Raw genomic sequence first — 18,685 nt, forward strand, 5'->3', positions numbered from 1 at the left:
TGCTTACTAACTCTGTGACCTCTTCAAGTCAGTAAATTTTCTGTTCTTGTTTGTCCATCTGTAAAATCAGAAAAGCAGAAGTATCCCTTCTGCTTTGTTTGTCGAGAAGAGCTAAACACACTTGTTTAGCTCTTAATGGTTAAGGAGGATGCTTTTGTCACTTTCATTCATTCCATAGCAAGGCCGCCGCCGCTTAAAGACTTATGTTTCTTCACATTTGTAATCACCAGGAGGTGTTTAAGAACTCTAGTATTCCTACTCTTATAAAATCAAGCACATTTTCAGTTAAACATCTTGACATTTATTTTAAAGAGATTATTTATCCCCCGGGATACCATGTGATATTAACTCCATTATTTAAATATTTTAACATTCTATTCAAGAAATAGCAGTATCTATGGATCAGCCATTGAAAGAGTAATTTTTCTATAGTCCTTGGTCTTCTGAATTCAACTTTTCTCCTTTAGATCATCTGAATCACAACTGCATATTGTTTAGCTTGGTGTGAGCATGTGTGTGTGGTTTCCTTTCTTCAGTATCCCATCAGTTTTCATTTTGGGCCTTTTGGGACTTGTTATTAAGGAATTTGTAGGATGCAGCTGTGAATTCACAGCCTAATGCATTCGTCAAAATAAATGTATGCACAGCGTTTAATTTGTGGAGTTGTGCTCCTGATACACTCAAATAAGAAATGTTAATTCCTTGCAGACCATTACCAGATGATTTAAAATATCTGCTAAACGGGAACGTCTGTTTCCATGTGAGGCATTTTCATAATAAAACCCTGGCACGAGCGCTAAAGAGGATAGTTTTATACAAACAGAGAAAAACAACAGCAAGTATTTTCCCTTAGGACAGTTTCAGCTACAGCGGACCAGTGCTGTTAGTTATTTCCGTCCTATTTTATGCTTTTGTTTTGAAACCTATCGCGGTTACCTGGATGCCCTCCCGGCTATTCAGGAATCGGCTCAAGTTCACGGGCTCTGCCGGAGCCCAGCCCTCGGGAGACTCGGAGGCGCCGCCCCGCCCCCCGCTCGAGGGGAGAGGGCTTAAGGATTCCTGGGGAGGGGCCCGGAGCCCCGCGCCGCAGCCGAGCGGGGGAAGCGGCCGTCCGTGTGCGGGCGGCCGCGAGGGTGGGCGTGGCCTCGGCCGTGCGGGGCCGGTTGGGCGGGAGGTGGGCGCGGGTGAGCGAGGAGCGGGCTGTGCGCGCGCGTCCCCGAGAGCGAGGCTCGGAGAGGAGGGAGCGAGGCTGAGACGCCCAGAGGTGCTGGAGGCAGAGCTGGGGAGCGACTGCGAACGGGGCTAGCGCGCCGGGGGAGCCGCTCAGGGTCTTTGGGGGACCCCAGTACATGTGAACATGGGGTCTGCCACCGGAGCTGTCCTCACCATGCTACTTCTGCTGTCTGCTCAAAACTGGAACAGGGTCAGAGCTGGGAATTCCTGTAAGTACACAGCACACGGTTTAAACTTGCAGGGGGGCTCTCTTCAGAACTTTAATTCCCTTGTTTTTATGATCATTTGCCACTGAAATTGCTGAGAAGCGCGTTGCTCTCAATGAAGGATCACTTAAACCTTTGGCAAATATGTCTGGGCTTGCACCTGTCTTTCCTCTTGGTCTGGTCAGAATATACAAAGTCTCCTATCTCTTTTTTGTCTGTGAGCAGAACCTTATCCTCACGTCTTTGAATATCCATTGAGAAAGCTCAAGTTCTAGTAAAACGTTAAATTAGCATCTTAACCAGGGAATAGCCTGGGAATGTCTTCATTTCTTCCTTTTTTAGGATTTACTGAATTTTATTGGAATTATGGCTAACGAGAAAACAACTGGCAGACTTTCCATTCTGCTGCATTAGCTTGGATTTCAGAACTTTGCAGTCTGGCAGACTGATAGCTGGTTGCATCTTTAGAACGATGCCGGGCTCGCAACTGAAACGTACTGCAGGATTCAGGAGCAGGACCGGTGGAGGTGAACCTCAGCATTAAGAATTGTGCTCTCACTGCTAAAAGATCGGGACTTGAGCGCTCCCGAGAGAGGGGGCCTGAGCCCCACATTTTGCTAAAGGAAAAACATTCTGGTGATTTTTCAAAAATATTGTTTCTTAGTGATTGGATTTTTAACTTTATAAATTTGTGATTAAATATCCTGGTTCTGAGTTAATTGATTCAGGGAAAATTTATAAAGATCCTATTTCTGATTTAAATATCATTCAAAATAATTTGGCAGAACTCCCTGCATCCAGTGTTTATTAGAGATAGGAGAAGTTTTAAAAGTTATATTTGGCTTAAAATGTCTAAATGGAAGAATTTTTTTCCTCTTTGATGAATGATAAACAAGCTCTGAAAATACAACTTTTCACCTCTTTCACGGATTTTAAAGGAAAAGTTCATTTGCTTCTCAAGAAAGGGGTATGAGGCCTGTTCAGGAACGTATGTTGCTGGTGTGTAACCAGGTTGAGGTTGGGAGGTTACAAAGAAAGCCAGTAGTAATAAGGTGTTTGCTTTGGCACGTCCCTTGAGCACACTAAAGGGCTCTGAGGGGGGGGAAGACCTTATAAACGACCTTACTGGCGCAAGTCACACGTCCAGTTACACTGCATGGCTGCTGTGATTCTGCGTTTGCTTTCCGTGTTGGCTCATTTAAAGGCACGGTGTGCCTGTCTTCTGAAAGAAGAGAACTTCACTCGGATGCCGCACTGTGTTTCAGATTCAGTTTTAATTTGGGTCAGAAGAATCCTGTGAGTCAGTAAAATGTGCATATTGTTAGCTGGTCTGAATCTTGAAATGCCATCATGGTAGCATGTAAGGAACATTGCACCGAACGAACAGTGACAACGCGAGCACACACAAAGTTTTGTAGAAAAGGCATAAATAATGCATCCTCCAGCTACTGAAGTTCAACACAAAAGGAAGGCACTAGAGGTCACTCTTACAATGTGCTGCACATCACTTGGAGCCTCCTTCCGACGGAAAGCAGAGCTTAAGTCTGGCCTAGAGGCAGTTGCATCTTTCCAATACACGGCCCGTATTTGGGTTTAAAACATGTCGATGTGATTGATTGGACGACTAGTTGTTTACATTTGTTTGTTTTCTTGAGGTCTAATAAAAGGCGGATCAACATTAAATAGCTTCCTTTTGAAATATATCTTCTTAGTACAGGAAAGATGAGTTGCTCAGGTCTGAGGAGAGCAGATAGTATTCATGGGTGCTTAGCTCCGGCTGAGTCTGTCTCTGACCCTTCAGATTTCAATCCTGGGTCTGTATTCTATCAGCCTTGGTTCGTTCAGGAAGTACTTTAATGCTCTTCCAAACATTTGATAAACTTAAGGAATCTGTACAATTTTAAATTGTTAGGAGTGTTAAATATGTAAGTTGGAGTTCTTGGTTATCATATGTTGAATTGACAATTCTTAAAGTGTCAAAAATGCAATTAAATGACTTCAGATAATTAAAGTTGCACTTAGTAATTTCTTGTTAATATCACTTTGGTAGTATGACTTGCAGCAGTGAATATAAAAGAAAAGATTATTCCCCAATTTTTATTTTTAAGTATTTAGTGTGTGTTTGTGTATATGTGTGTGTATATATATATATATATACATATACACATGCGTGTGTGTGTGTGTGTGTGTATATATATGTATATATGAAGGAAGGAAGCAGTCTTATTACCAAGATACTTCATATGTTTTCTCCTTTTTGGAAGAGCAAGTATATATGTTTACCAGCAAGATTGGGATTCAGTGTATGGACAAGTGACCATCAACCAACATAGCCTTTTTTTTAAAGTGTTATGCAATAACTCTAATAATTATTCTGGACAAGACTTTATATTAAAACATGAATCAATCTTGAATACCAATGTTAAAGCAGGGAGAGCTGAATATAAAAAAAGAAAATTGGAAGGTCAGTCTTTCAGGTGAGTAACAAAGGCCCTTTATTTACACCTGGTTCACCAGGAGCAAATCTGTTACCCACTGAGTGAGCCCAAGGCTGCAGGGTGGAAGCTTTCATGGGACTGTACTCTGGAAGCCACGCGCAGCTCAGGGATCTGGCGTACTTTCATTTGATTGTTAGTTGATCTAATTAAGCAACGGAAACTACCTTAGAAGGACTCTGCAAATACACACACATACACACACATACATGTTCATGTATATGTACAGGGGTGGGGCAAAAGTAGGCATACAGTTGTGATTATACAAAACAGAATGTATTCTTGTGTTATTATTTATTAATTATTGTATTAATTTCCATGCCAATAACTGTGAGCCTACTTTTGCGCCCCCCCCCCCATTCTTGGTGCTGTGTATATAAATATGTATAAACCACCCAACCCACATGCTGACATTTTTGGTGTCTGCCTTCTCCTCATCTCTCTAAAGATAAAATATGTTGAATGGACCCCATTCTTTGCTTACTAGTGCCCTACTTGACACTACAAAAGCAGTGAACCAGCCCCAGGTCTTTCCTCTTTGTTCTGGTCAAGGTGAGTTTATTATTGTATGAAGGGGTCCCTTTCATGAAAATTTAGAGACAGATTCCTGAAGAAGGGCTTGGTCTTTGAGAAGCTGCACAGGCTGCTGGTGTCTTCACTTGCTACTAAGAGACATGCCCTGAGAAGGGAGTCATCTCTTTATTTTATGATCACTCTTAACCCACAGTTTCTTTCTGACCATTAAGATGTTGTTAGGGGTGGGGTTGACTCACCACAAAAGAAGGAACAGGTGTAAGTAGTAAGGCAACTAAGAGATTTGCTTTCAGTTTTACTCTTGCCAATTATGTGATGGAGGCTCTCTGGCCTCAGGTATACTGAGCCTTACTCCGAGAATACTTACTGTTCACCAAGTAGCTTATGAATGACTTAATTAGAAGTTACCTTCTCCTGCATTCTTTCTTTTCTCTAATTGAAGTAAAGGCTATACCTGATACCTACCCAAAACTAAAAAATATTTGAAAATCAGCAATAGAGAAAGGTGGTTGCTTGATCAGAGGATCAGTCCTGTGGACTCTGGAATGCAACCTGAATGCAACTGGACAGATTCTCAGATTATTAAAACCCAACCTTGCAATTCTTTCTAGAAGCTGCTTCTTCCCTCTCCTCCCCAAACTTCCTGTCCAGAGCAAAAAAAGCACCCCAAACTAGAATATAATAGTAAAGTACTGATAAAATACAATTATACGATGCAATGCATAAGTTGTTGGCTTTTAGACATAAAGGTGCACGCTGACTCACTTTTCTAAAAGCAATATGGATTTTCATCAATTTGGGGCATTCTTCCCACTCCTGACTGCGTGCATCCTAAACCATTTTCGTAGAAACAGCCTCCAGTTATGGGGATAATACGGCTCATAGCTAACGTGGGGATCAGTGACTTTCACATGATATCTAGCGCTCACTCTAAGTAATAAACATTTTAATGTTTTCTAAAATTAATTTTGGAATTTGTATCACATAGAAATAATTCCTTAATGGGAGCTAATCGCTATATCAAGATTGAATTAATTTACCTCTTGAGTGAAAACAAGTTGATAGAACATGAGTTGTAAGATAATGTAATATTTAGCTCAAAGGCTGGTAAAATGTGGCCCATGGGACAAATCTGACCCACTGCCTGGTTAGTTTAGCCTGTGAGCTAAGAATGGTTTCTTTACATAATTTCAATGTTTGTAAAAATGAAAAGGAGAATTCTTTGTGTCACAAAACAATTATATAAAATTCAAATTTCAGGTGTCCATTCTTCTCATTAGTAGACCTGTATGGCAAAAATTCATACTCAGTTATTATTATACTTTGAGTTTATCAATAAAATTTTCTTAAAATTGAATTTCTCTCTTGTTTTATAAGGACCTATGTAGTATTCTTTACTACCTGGCCCTTTATAGAAAAAGTTTGTTGACCCTTGATTTAAATAATATACAATATAACATAATGATGAGGCATGGACAGTGTACAAATTATACTGCTATGATGAAATTTCGTCTTAATTATTTAGCACACAAATACATACTTGTAGAGTTCTGGTACAGAAGGTAATCACTACTGTTGCCAGGAACTGTAACAGAAGAAACCTTCCAGTTAGTATCTTCTTTGTAAGTTTCCTCTTAAAGACTTTATTGTCCAGAAATCTTGTTATTTCAGTGAGTATAAATTATTTATAACTATTTGTAGAGTTTCAGCAGTTTTAGTTGCTAAAGGGCTACTTTCAATCCCAAGTAATCCTGTTAATATAAGAAATTCAATAAAGTATATAAGTAATTGCATCTTAGATATTTTGCCTAAGAATTCTGTTGGTATTTTAATGAGTATAAATTATTCTATGCCATACTCATCAGAGACTTGCATTTGAGTCAACGATTGTATAAGGGAAATGGTCCTATCAGAAGAGTGTTCTTGTCCCTGTGACTTTTACAGTAGTAGCTCCCTAGAAATTCTGAAATTGGCAAACTTTCTAGAATAAATTGAAAACTAGATTTTCATCTAAGCACTGCCTGCTGAGAATTCATGATAATTAAGCAGGTGCCTTTTACCTACTCATGCCAAGATAATTAATTTTTATGTAAATGCCTTCGCCATTTAGAAATGTATTTATTTTTCATCTACAGAACTGATGATTGGCCTCATTTTGTTTACACTACACTCTTTACTACAGTGTTTGTAAAAAGTTTAGGGTAAATCTATAATGGGATATAATATTTAAAAAATTATTTTCATTGAAACTCCATTATGGTGTTTTTTTTCAAAATAAATGGCCATATGTTGAAATAATTTATTTATTATAATACTGTTTATAATGTTTTATCTCTAATAAAGATTTATATCTTTAAAAAAGATCAATTTCCAAACCAAAGACAACCTAGGACAGTCTCAGAGTTTACTAAAATGCGAGTTACTCTGAGTGTCAATAAGAATTGTAATGGGGTTTCTGACTGTCCACTCTGAATAGATGATAAGAGATAGTGACGGTCACATCACATGGTTCTAATTTTTTTTACAACAGAATATCAGTCTTTCTTTATAGATACCTATTTTTCACAACTTGATGCTATATTTAGAATTTGAATCCCTTTTATCTCTGATAAATCAATATTGGGGCCTTCAGATTGTCAACTCACGCTTCATATGACCTTTAGGTTGCCAGGCAGTCAGGTTATCTAAGAAGTCCTTCACTATCCTTTCGAAAAATCTTCTTTCCTCCATAGTGACCGGAAGTTTTCAGAATGATTTAGCCCCTGAAAAAGTAGGAAGAATAATAAGGATTTATCCAATATGCTACATAAATCCCAGATATGTATATTCACATTGGTAGGTAAATGTTTCTGGTGAAATCTTAAATGATACAGGTTTTTACCAGATTATTCCAGTGGCCTGCCATTTCAGTTATTCTTAGATTATTTTTTTTTCATTTTTATTGATTTAGAAATTGTGGCCTCAATAATTTGTTTATTATTTATCTAGAATTGTTGCAATTTTTCCAAGTTAACTAATATAACAGGGAATGGCGAATCCATCACAGAATATGTGCTTAAATTAGATGTTTCATGAATTAACCACATTAATGAGGTGAAATGATCTGCGTTGGTGGTGGTGGTAGTGGGGTGAATTCTCATAGAGTAATAATTATTTATTTGATTTCTAGAATTATTGCTTGTTTGTGATCTAGGAATTTAGACCCTGCTCAGTGCTGATTGCTCCAGGGTCCTGGTGACGCTGTGTTGGTAAGGACCAGACCTGATATGCTGCTGCACATCAGCTGACTTGTGGAGGGCAAAGTTTTTTCCAGAATGTTTTTTACCAAGGTACTCACATACATGGTAGCTGAAACCGCGGTAGTACGTAATGGAAAAGATTGCACATGCAAAATCCATCACAAATGATCATTGTTGCTTCAGCTCTCCTGCGGAAAACTGGTATTTGGAAGAGGAAGAATATGTGTAATTTTTTTTCTCCCAAAGAATTTTCATCATGGTTCAAGGAAAACTGGTACTCTGGTAATAAAACTGGAGAAATAGCATAACAGGAGGTAAAAATGAGTCTGTTTATGTTACAGTTAATGAGTCATTCCAATGTAATAATTGGAAAAGTGAGTGAAGCCTGAAAACATTTGACATCTTAAGTAGTTTAAAATTAGTAACTATAAAAATTTTTTATGCCATAAGTATTTAATAGAGAAGTGATGAAATTTACCTCTAAGGTTTTTAAATCACAAAGGAAAAAATGGTATGGTATGTATCAGTTGGCTTAAAGCTCTAATTAGTTTTTTTATTAAGCACCTCTCATTACTTAGCAGTGCTCTGGTATAAGATATTATGTAATTCTAAATTGTAAAAGACATATTCGTTTCTGTAACCACTTTTCCTCCACTGGCAATTATGATGCTTATAAGTGAGGCCATAGGTTGATGTTAGTCTAGAAACAGCATGTCAATATATAAATTCACCTACCTTCCTAAATTACACTTATTGTATGGATAAACTATAACCTGTAATTTTATTGCTTGGCATACTCTGCAGTTATAATCTATACAGAGATATTTTTAAATGCTCTCTGAATAAGGGGACTGATAGACTCTCCCAGGGATTGGTCCCAAGCCTTGGAGTTGGTGGATGCCTGGGTGACATTGAACAGACATTTGAACCTGTGGCCCACAACCAAGAGCCCCACATGTTCCTGTCAATAAAAACCAATTGCCTTTGCTGTACCAGACCCAAGGGAGAGATTTCTTGAAAAATTTGAGGAAATTTAAAATTCCCTCTGGGCTAGCCAGTAGCTTTGCTATAAAAGATTGAATATATGTTTAAATCTTCAAGACTTGTCTTTAGTTTTCAAAGTTATTAATATGTGTTTATCTTTTAAAATATGTTGATTAACAGATAACCAAGTGGAAGGAAGGAACTAAATTGAAAATGGTCTCTAAAGGAAATGAGTTGCTGAGATGAAATTGTCATTGTGTGTGTGTGTGTGTGCGTGTGTGCCATGCATATATTGGAAGATATTGTGGGTGAAAATTGGGGAATAATCCATATTGGTAGAGAAATGGAAAACATTGCCGCTAGGCAGCACATTTTTAATTAAGTAGTGTTGGAATATAGAATATGATTCTTTCTTATTTGCTATGATACCAGAATAGTCTTCAGTATGGTTTTAAAACAGTATGTGGGATTAAAAAATAGCAGGAGGTCTTTTGGGATCCAGTTTAAACTCATCCTCAACAGAGGGACAGTGTTGCCCTTTTAGGTCCCAAAGTGCTTTATTTTCTAGGGTATGACATGAAGATCTCAGGGTCCCCAACTTTTAACTCAGTTTCTATTCATTCCCAGGATGCTAGTCTTTCTGACCATGGCAATGAAAGCAGAAAATGGCAGGAGAGATTTTTGGCTTTAAAACCACTAGATATATTGAAGCATAATCTACCCCTCGAAGACAGTGCCCTAAAGTGATACTGGTACCAAGAGAAGGGCATTATAAACAAAGTTTAATGTTTTGTCATATCATTCACTTTTATCTCCGAATGTTGGGTGACTTTAAACAAAAAATCTATCTCCAAGGCAGAGAGTTGCATGGATGCTTAGTGATCTTCATAATTAAGGATTTATAATACATATTTACATTTGCCATGGTTTAGATGTTTGGGACTTAATTAAAAGAACATTGCTAAAATAAAAGCAATTCTGTCTAAATCGGTGGTGAGGGAATTCTGTGCAAGGTTATAAAGCTGCTCAATTAGGCTCTTTTGTTCCAGTGTGTGTATGATTTCTGTGCTTATCTGAACGGTTGTATTTTAACAGAGAGCCTGTATTATAATCTTGTGAAGAAAACTTCACGTGCCCGGAAAATGTCATAACACAACCTCAAGTATCACAACACGTGTAACCTTTCCTAAAACAAACGAGAGAGGTAATTTGGGGAAAGAACTGGGATCCATTTAAGGAAACAAAGAGCTAACACCGGAGATAGCATTTTGGCTCCTTAAAACCATAACATTCCTATGGGACCTAATCACAAAATGGAACATGATAAAATATTTCATAGGCAAACATCTACCAGAGGAATGAAAAATGTACACTAACAAAAATACGGTGTGGGATTGGAGGTACTAAGACAGTTGTGATCGCAATAATTTGCTACGCTTGACGCGTCGACCCGAGCCGTTGACTGGTGTGGCACGTTCGTGCCTTGCGCGTCTCGCTGCGAGCTCGCCTGCGGATGGTCCCTTTCTCAGTCGCGCGCTATAATTGCAACATGAAATAGATTAGCATGAAAAGAATGTATGTAGTATCATTAATCACTGAACCATTCTCTAGAGAAGATGCTGGCAGTACTGTGTTTTTCTGAGTTAGCAAAATTGAGCCTTCCGCGACCATTTTCCTGGATGTGAGGAGGATCTGGCGGGGGCGTCTGTCATCCCAGTGATTGCCAGCATTGATTTGGCTGGGACAACCGGAGAGGCAGCTGTCCCCTTCCCCCACTGCTCCCTGGGATTCCTGTGGCTTCGATTCCATCTCACGCAACATTTTTAAATACTACTCAGATCACTGGATTTTTAGGTTAAGTTTTCTAGACTGCATTGATAGAATCCATTTTAAGTTTTTTATCAAAAAAGAAAGCCAGTCTTGCCATGCAGATGTTTCACTGTTAGGTGTTTTCAGCATTAAGTTCAGACTCGTCAGCACGACACCATCCTGCTCTGTGTTTGCTGGTCTCCCCATGTGTGTCTGTCTTAACTGCTTTGTCACCTTCTCAATCCTGCCCCCAACCCCGTGTCCTCTAGCCTCTGTCACCTGGCCTTTACTTCTGCTGTTTCCTTTGCCTGAATTGTCCTCAATCACTTATTTCTGAATGCCCCTGGAAATCTTCTACACAAATCAAGCCTCACCTCCTTTCTCTGTGGAGCCTAACTTGCTCAAAGCCCCTCAACTCTCACCATCAGAAATTCCATAGCGCCTTGAGTGTCCACCTGTTCCTTCCTGCCCTGACATAGAGTAAAACACAGATCGGAAAAAAAAATATGTCTCCTTTACAAAATGTAAAACCTTTGAAAGGCAAAGGTATTATCTCCATCATTTCTGTATCTGCAACACCTGGCACAGTGCCTGCAGTAGAGAGGTTTTTTCAGTAAATGAGGAAAGAACACAGGGATAGATGGCTTTCTTTTTTTCTTTCAGTTGAGACACACACACAGATGAACAGAAGCAGGCTAGATAAATTGAAGTATTGTGAATTATTTTCATGATGAACAAGTCCTTTTCATTTAGAACACCATGTATTTTTGCTGTTCTTTAAACTTTATTTGGCTTTGTATTTATCTTATTACATTTCATTTACTTAGGTTGCGTACTTCATTCGGGTCTGTCATGATCCATTAGGATACATATTCTCACGGCCGGCTTACTGTCTCTTGCTCTCTCTCTCCCCCTTGCCACCCCCTTTTTATTTATATATAATATAATTTGATAGGCCACGCATCAGACTCTTTGGACGGAGGATTCTTGATGGACGGAGGGGCCGCACATCAAGAGCGTCGCATGGGGAGGCACCTCCCCCCCAGGCGCTCGGGTGCACCCCCAGGCCACCTCCTTCTGTTTGCAGAGCAGCCTTGCAAGGGCCTCTCCCCTTCCCAGAAGACATTTTCACCTCCTTCATCGCTCTTGCACTTCAGTTCCTTTATGTTGCCCTTTATTTTACATTTTCCCACTTGAAGGCCTTTCTCCTTTACAGAGGGTAGAAGAAAATTAAACTTAGTTTCCTTCTTTTTTCATTCTTCATCAACTTTAATCACCTTAACAATAGCCCACAACCGTGGGATCAGCTGCGTCATGAACTTTAGGAAGCGAGTACCTGCAGTTTCCTTCTCATCTTTTACCTACAAATGTACACAAAACATTTTTTTTCATTGCCTCTAGCACTTTTTACAAGCACTAATGAGCTCTGTATTTTCATTTTCCTCTTTTAATTGCACACATGTTCTTTTTAAATTACTTTCCTATAAAACTTTATCACTTCTTTTAGATTCCTCTTAGGTTTCTTCCCCCTCCTTGTTTACCCTTGTGATTACATAGTTCATAGCTTTCCACTCATGTTGACGTACATCCTCGATAATGACAAATGCTCGTTTTGTGTTGGGCTCTGTGGACTCGGGTGGTGGAGTGTCCCTCCCAGGCCTGCGAGGCAGATGCTGGTATCACTGTTTTACAGGCTAGGAAATTGAAGATTAGGAGGCGCTTCCAAAGCCACTGAGTAAAGGAGGATAGAGCTGAGTATTGGACCAAGCTTCAGTGAGGCCAAATCCCTTGCACTATTAAATGCAATACACTCACTTTCTCAGGAAGCCTTCAAAGCACCTCCCTGAGTATTAGAAGCCACTCATGCCTGTTCTCAGGGCTCCCTCTCTGGTGTGATAAATTCTAAGGTAATATGCTTGCTCTATTCCAAGGATTCTGTCACTTGTATTTTATCAAGAGGCTCTTCCCTACTAATCTGAGTGTAAGTAACTGTAAAATATCCCCCTCTGAAAGTACTCTCTGAGCCCCCTTGCTCCTTGGTACCCAAAGACCTATGTACTCCATCCAGATTCCTTTTTGGGGTCAACAGCTCCAAGAACAGAGTCTGAGGGGCTGAAACAGCTCACATCACGAAGAAAAGCCAACTCCTTTCTGTGGGGTTGCAATACTGCCTGAGTGCGTTATTCTACACTGACTTCCACCACGTCTTAGAGATACACAGGATGGTAGTTCACTGCCCGTTAGGAAAATCACTTTATCTGTCACCTGCACTCCCACAGCAGTTAGCACAAATACTACTTTTTCCCCTTCCAAGTTTCTTCTCCTTTATCTTCCCAGGCTCTGGTTGTGTTGTAACTTGCTCTGTGTGTCTCTCATGTCCCTTCCCCAAAGTTGTTTTTGCAGCCTGTTTTCTCAGTCCCTTCACTTCAATCTGTAGATCTCAGAGCACACGGATTTTTTCTTTTCTTTCTGTGATACCTTCTATGAGTAGCCCCCAAACAAACAAACAAACAAAACGTAAATGAAACAAGCAATCATCATTCTAATGACTTCTTTAAATTCAATTTAAAATTTGTATAATTTTAAATTTGTAGAATGCCCTCCTCATATGGGGAATCGGGACAGATGTTTGCCATACATTATTTCACTCAATCTTAACACAGCATCTGTTCACACCCAGTCACTTCTTTATGCATGTTTTCCCATCCTCTCCACTGCATTTCTCTTGTGGCTTAAATAGTCTTTGTATTTGTCTTTTTTAATGGTTCATAGTAACCTATCAAGTGGATGTGCTTTTATTTAAACATTCCTCTGTTTTGAACCGACTGGCTGTTCATTGATTTATTTTTAAATTCTCTTAGCCTACCAATATCTGCTTCTAGTTGTATATGGCTGCCTTAAGAGTCTTTAATTCTCTAAGATCAGAGTATCTTAAACCACTTACAAATGTCAGTGTCGTGAAGTGTTCAATGTCTTTGTCCCACTTTGGCAAAAGTATAAATTTCTTATGGAAGGAGATATTTAAAGCCATAGCTGTCTTACACCCTTCCTTTCCTGCTCAAGAATTTATAACACTTAAGGATGGTTCTCTGTCTCTTCTAGCAGCATCACATGTTCAGACATGAATCACAGGTGGTAGGTAGAGATTGCCACGTCTGACAGATCTCAGAAGTGCATCTGTCACCCTCCGGGAAACCTGCTCACTCATCAATTGGTCTCGTCCATTATACACACAGCCGTCTCGTCTCTACAGCCTTTAGCAGAAGCATCAATCATCCCTACATGGGTTCCTCTCAGGAGCTCTAGTCCTGTGGCCTCTGATGGGCAAATGCAGGTTTTGGTTGTGACCATGGGCCTTGTGTCTTCTCCAGAAGGCGAGAATCACTATTTATAGGTAGAACTTCTTAGTTGCTGTATCTCTCCTCCCTTAGATTTTGATTTCCTTTTGGGACCTTAGAGTTTTGTCTTCCTTTTAAAAAAAATTTATAATTTCTCCTACTTTATTTCTCAATACTTTTATTCCCTCTGTAATCAGGGAAAGCAACCTATATTTTACAAAGATCATAATGAAAAACAAAACACTTCAGATTTACAATTTTAAATGAGAACTCTGTTTCCACTGGTAAACTCAAGTCAGTCTTCCAGAGTGTAGACATGATTCTGTGAAATATCCGATACTCCTTTAAATGGTTTTCCTCATTAATCCCAACCCCTTATTTAAAAAAGGAAAATATCAGAGCCATTCAGGGCACTTTGTGCTTGGCTCTTTCTTTGACTGTTGATCGAGCCCAGCTCCCTTTATAGTTATGCCTGAGGCTCTTAGTATTTCCTCCTTTTTACACACAAGTGATACACTGCACCTTTAAGTATCTGCTCTATCAAACAAAGCAGTGAGATTATCATTTTCATAATATTTTCTTTGATATAACAATATTGATGAACTACTTTCTAGTCTCCTTCCTGTCTTCCTGATTACACAAGTAAAAAATATTATAGGAAAGTGCTTTTGTAGGGCATTGATAAATTGGTTCTAAAGTGAATTTTTCCTTCATTTGAATAATACATTTTTTTTTTAGGTGGACTTCTGTGATTCTTCATTTAAGGCAGTCTTTCACAATGTATACCTTCACAGTTTTATAGCTATTTGCTTGGAACTAATTGGATATTGGTGAAAATAAATGTACTTAATCACACATTTCATATGCTAGGTACAATACCAGGTGAAATACTACAAGCAAATGGCCAATGCTAGAATTGAAATTTATTGCATCTTCTAGAATGAAACCTATTTTTATTAAAAGGTACAATTGATGCCTCGAACTGAATGTAGCATTTTCAGCCCCGTGGTTTGAAGCAAGAGTTGTGATCAGCTTTTGCTCTTTATGTTTAACAGACATTTCTTAAGCCATACATTCGTCTAAAAGCAAGAGTTGCAAACGGGAAATCACTATCTGTCTGCCTAGTTAACACTTTAGGGTTCTGCTTATTTCTCTAAAACAGCTACATGTGGTTTCTTGTTCTAGTCAGGGTAGTGGGGTAAAATTGTCAATCCCTGCCATTCAGGGATCCGAAACCAAACAGGAAGACAAAAAAATAAAAAGCAGACTATGACACACATGCTACTTTAATCTAGATTTCTGATGTAATACCGTTCTGATTTCTTTTGTAACTTATTTATTTCCTCTCATTTCCTTTAAAAATCAACAAATAACTAGTAATATTACTAGAGCTGACATGAGTTTTTATAATTTTCACTGGCTGTGAGTCCATAGTTTGGACATTTATCCCTATGAATTACAGCAGGTGACTATGTTCCATGCTAAATGAACCCTGTAATTGCACACTGTGGGACCCTGCTTACTTTTCAGTTGGCATTGATGATTCAGAGAATTATGCCTGAGAAAGAAAGAAACACTAAGTATATTCTAAGCCTGTTTAGTGAAATCATGTTTACATTCCCTGGTTGTATTTGATTTCATACATTTGCTCTTCACTGGGTTGGGTGGTTGTTTATCCAGTCTGTTAGAGCGTTCCCTAACCCTGCAATTTCTGAGACTTTTTGGGGTTTCACCTTACTCCACTCATTTTGTCCATTTATTCACTCAACAGGTATTTAGTAAGCCTCTGCAGCGTGCTGCCTATCATTACGTGTCAGCATCAGTGGTTTTGGAATCTCATAATGGTTGGAATCAGCAACTCCTTGTCAACAATCGAGAAGGGAAGTTTTGACTTCCAAATCTGTAATGCTTTTGTGGTCATATCTTATGCCTAAGGTTTTGCTTTTCTTTAATACAAAATGTACGGCACTGCTCAGGGTGCTTTCAAGGTTGCTGCTGTTAGTACAGGCATGGTTCTCAGTTGATGCTTTGCCTAACTGTTAACCTGTCCACTCTGGGCTTAAAGCTCAGCTTTCTAGTTCTGTAGCAAAGCACAGCACAGTATGACAGGTGTGGTGAGAGAGTGAAATACAAGGCATTTGGGGTAGTGATAGGCAGAGCATCAGAGAAGGCTGTTTCTTGAAGGACGCATAGCAGAGCCAGAAGGGAGAGGAGGAGGAACAGTCCAGTTGGAAGGATCCATCTTGCAAAGGCATGGAGTTTTTGCATGCACCCCAAGTAGTCCAGAAGGACTGGCCAGAGGTCAGATGAGGCAGCAGCTAAAACTAAAGAAGCAGTCATGAAGTGGCCAGGTCACAAGGAGTCCTGTATATAAAGCTAAGGACTTAGTAATTTACCCCAAATTATGGGCACACGTATGTGACACTAATTAGATTTTCATTTTATAAAGTTAAAACTCTTGGCAAAATGAAGGGTGGGAATGACAAGGGAGAGGAGCAGAGTCTAACCTGGGAACATAGAAATCAGGCATTTAACTGTTGAGTTAATTCATATAAGAAGCAATAAGAGTTACAGAATAGCTGAGAGAGTGACAGTGGTGATCAGGAGCAGGCAGCAGACTTCTTCCATGTGGACGTGTAAGACTGACAGATGACAGAACATCATGACTGATTGAAAGTAGAGACACATGAGAGTGAGAAGAGATGGATTCCAGTTGGTGGCTTTTACTTTTGTTTATTTCCTGTTTATGTTTTCCTTCTCTACAAAGAATCATGTTTAAAGTTTTTTTTGAGATTGTATGCGATATGTACAATGCAATATTTTACAATCATGCCATTCTGATATATTGAGTAAAATCTTTCTGAAATAAGGCTCATACAGAATACTTGCTGGCATTGCATGTTGTTCATGTTAATGACATCTCTTATTTTTGGCAGGAACAAGAATGTATCCTGAATTAAAGATTTCATGAGTATTCTCCTTCCCTACAAGTGATAACTATCATGCTTTCCTGTATCTCCCTCAAATATCTACATCCATTCCACCCATTTGGCTCACATAGTGGAGGTTCAGTACTTGCTCCTATGACAAAAGGCCGAATTCCTATATTGGGTTGTTTAGATGCTTCGGGACAAATACAGTCTGGATCGAAGTCTCTGTCACTTGATGTGTAGAAGGAGGGCTTAGGTAAAATGGGAAAACAAAAGTTGATTAAAATTTTACAATCTACTCTTCAAGTTATGTTTAATTAAACATTTACCAAATGACTGCAGTGTTGAAGCATGTACTAAAAAACAGGTATATAAAGATGCATAGACTCTGCTCTCAAGTTGTGGGGAGAGGGGGAGGCGGGAGGGAAGGGGAATGAGAAATGAAATAGTTCATTACGATGCACTAAATGTGCCAGTTTGGGAAATGCCAGCATCATTTTCAGTCCTTTGCTGCATCCAGGGATTCAGAAGCCATAGGTGAGTGCTTCTAAACTATTGGCCATATTCAATACCTCTGAACACTGAGAAGAACCGGGGTAATTGCCCCTCCAGAGACTTCTAATTCTCCAGTGTGCTCTGCAGTTTCACACAATCTCGTGAGACTTTAAAACCTGCAGGAAGCATTTGAGGCTCTCAGTTGCTCTCCTGTGGCAACCGCGGCATTTAAATAATACGCCCCTGGACATATCCAGCTACTCGAAGAAAAACCCAGAAGGTTTTCACTCCAAGTTGTTAAAAAATAACCTTTACTAATTTATAAGTGAACTCAGAGGATTTATGAAAAATAAGAAGGAAAGCTCTTTTTTTAAAAACAGTGCTTTAGTATTTTGAACATCAGAATTTCAAGCATAAGAACACCAGTAACTGGTCTTTAGAAAGCTATTTTAATTGATGACATTACTTAGCTAACTCTTTTTGGCCATTTAGGTTTCAGGTGTACAGCATAGTGTTCTTACTGAAATTTCACGTCCCCACCTGGCACCGTCCATAGTTATGACAGTGTTATTGACTGTCTTCACAGCCCTGTGACTGTTCTGAGACTACCGATCTGTTCTTCTCAATCCCTTCACCTTTTCACGCAGCTCCACAACCCCCCTCCCCTCTGGCAACCATCATTCTGTTCTCTGTACCTACCAGTTGGTTTCTATTTTATTTGTTTATTTTGCTCTTTAGATTCCACATATAAATGAAATCATATGGTATTTATTTGTCTCTGAGTTACTTCACTTAGCATAATACCCTCAAGGTCCATCCATGCTGTCGCAAATATGAGATTTCATGATTTTTTATGTCTAATATCCCATTGTCTTTATGTACCACAACTTTTAATCCACTTATCTGTTGATGGGCACTTGGGTTGCTTCCATATCTTGGCTATTGTAAATACGTATTACACTATTTTTTCATTGAAATTTTGCTTTAAACCAGCAAATATATATTTAAAATTCTATTAGATGAGAATGTGCCCCACCAATTAAATTCTCTACATTGCAAAGATCTTGAGGTATTGAATGAACTATAGTAAAAAATGATTATTTATATTTACTTTTATTCAAGTACAATAATATATTTAACTTATTATGTTGCAGCTCTAAAAAATAAAACAGGACCTGTTCTTCCTTATGTGCCTAGTATGAGTCCATTTACAATGGAAATTTAATCTTAGGCTTAGTACTGAGGGATGAGAGAATAATTATATGGGAAAGTCTTGACTCCAATCTATCATTTAAACTTCCCCCAAGTTAATTGAAATACATAGTCGTCCCTCAGTATCCATGGGGGATTGGTTCCAAGACCCCCAAAGACACAAAAATCTCAGAATGCTCAAGCCCCTTATATAAAATGACATAGTATTTG

General features: G+C 39.0%; 1 protein-coding gene across 5 annotated transcripts in view; it reads left to right on the top strand.

The window, feature by feature from the left end:
- The first annotated feature begins 1,165 nt into the window (after nucleotides 1–1,165).
- The window catches only part of CNTNAP4 (contactin associated protein family member 4), a 309,483-nt gene continuing 291,963 nt past the window's right edge, over nucleotides 1,166–18,685 (top strand). For all 5 annotated transcript variants that reach the window (XR_013997521.1, XM_081118184.1, XM_081118181.1 and 2 more), the window contains exon 1: nucleotides 1,166–1,442. Coding sequence is in view for 4 of the 5 variants with exons in the window: in XM_081118184.1 (XP_080974310.1) it covers nucleotides 1,358–1,442 (85 nt within the window). In the remaining variant the exon portion in view is untranslated. The remainder of the gene's footprint in view (nucleotides 1,443–18,685) is intronic.

This window comes from Miniopterus schreibersii (assembly GCF_964146895.1).
Source record: "Miniopterus schreibersii genome assembly, chromosome: 18".
NCBI lineage: Eukaryota > Metazoa > Chordata > Mammalia > Chiroptera > Miniopteridae > Miniopterus > Miniopterus schreibersii.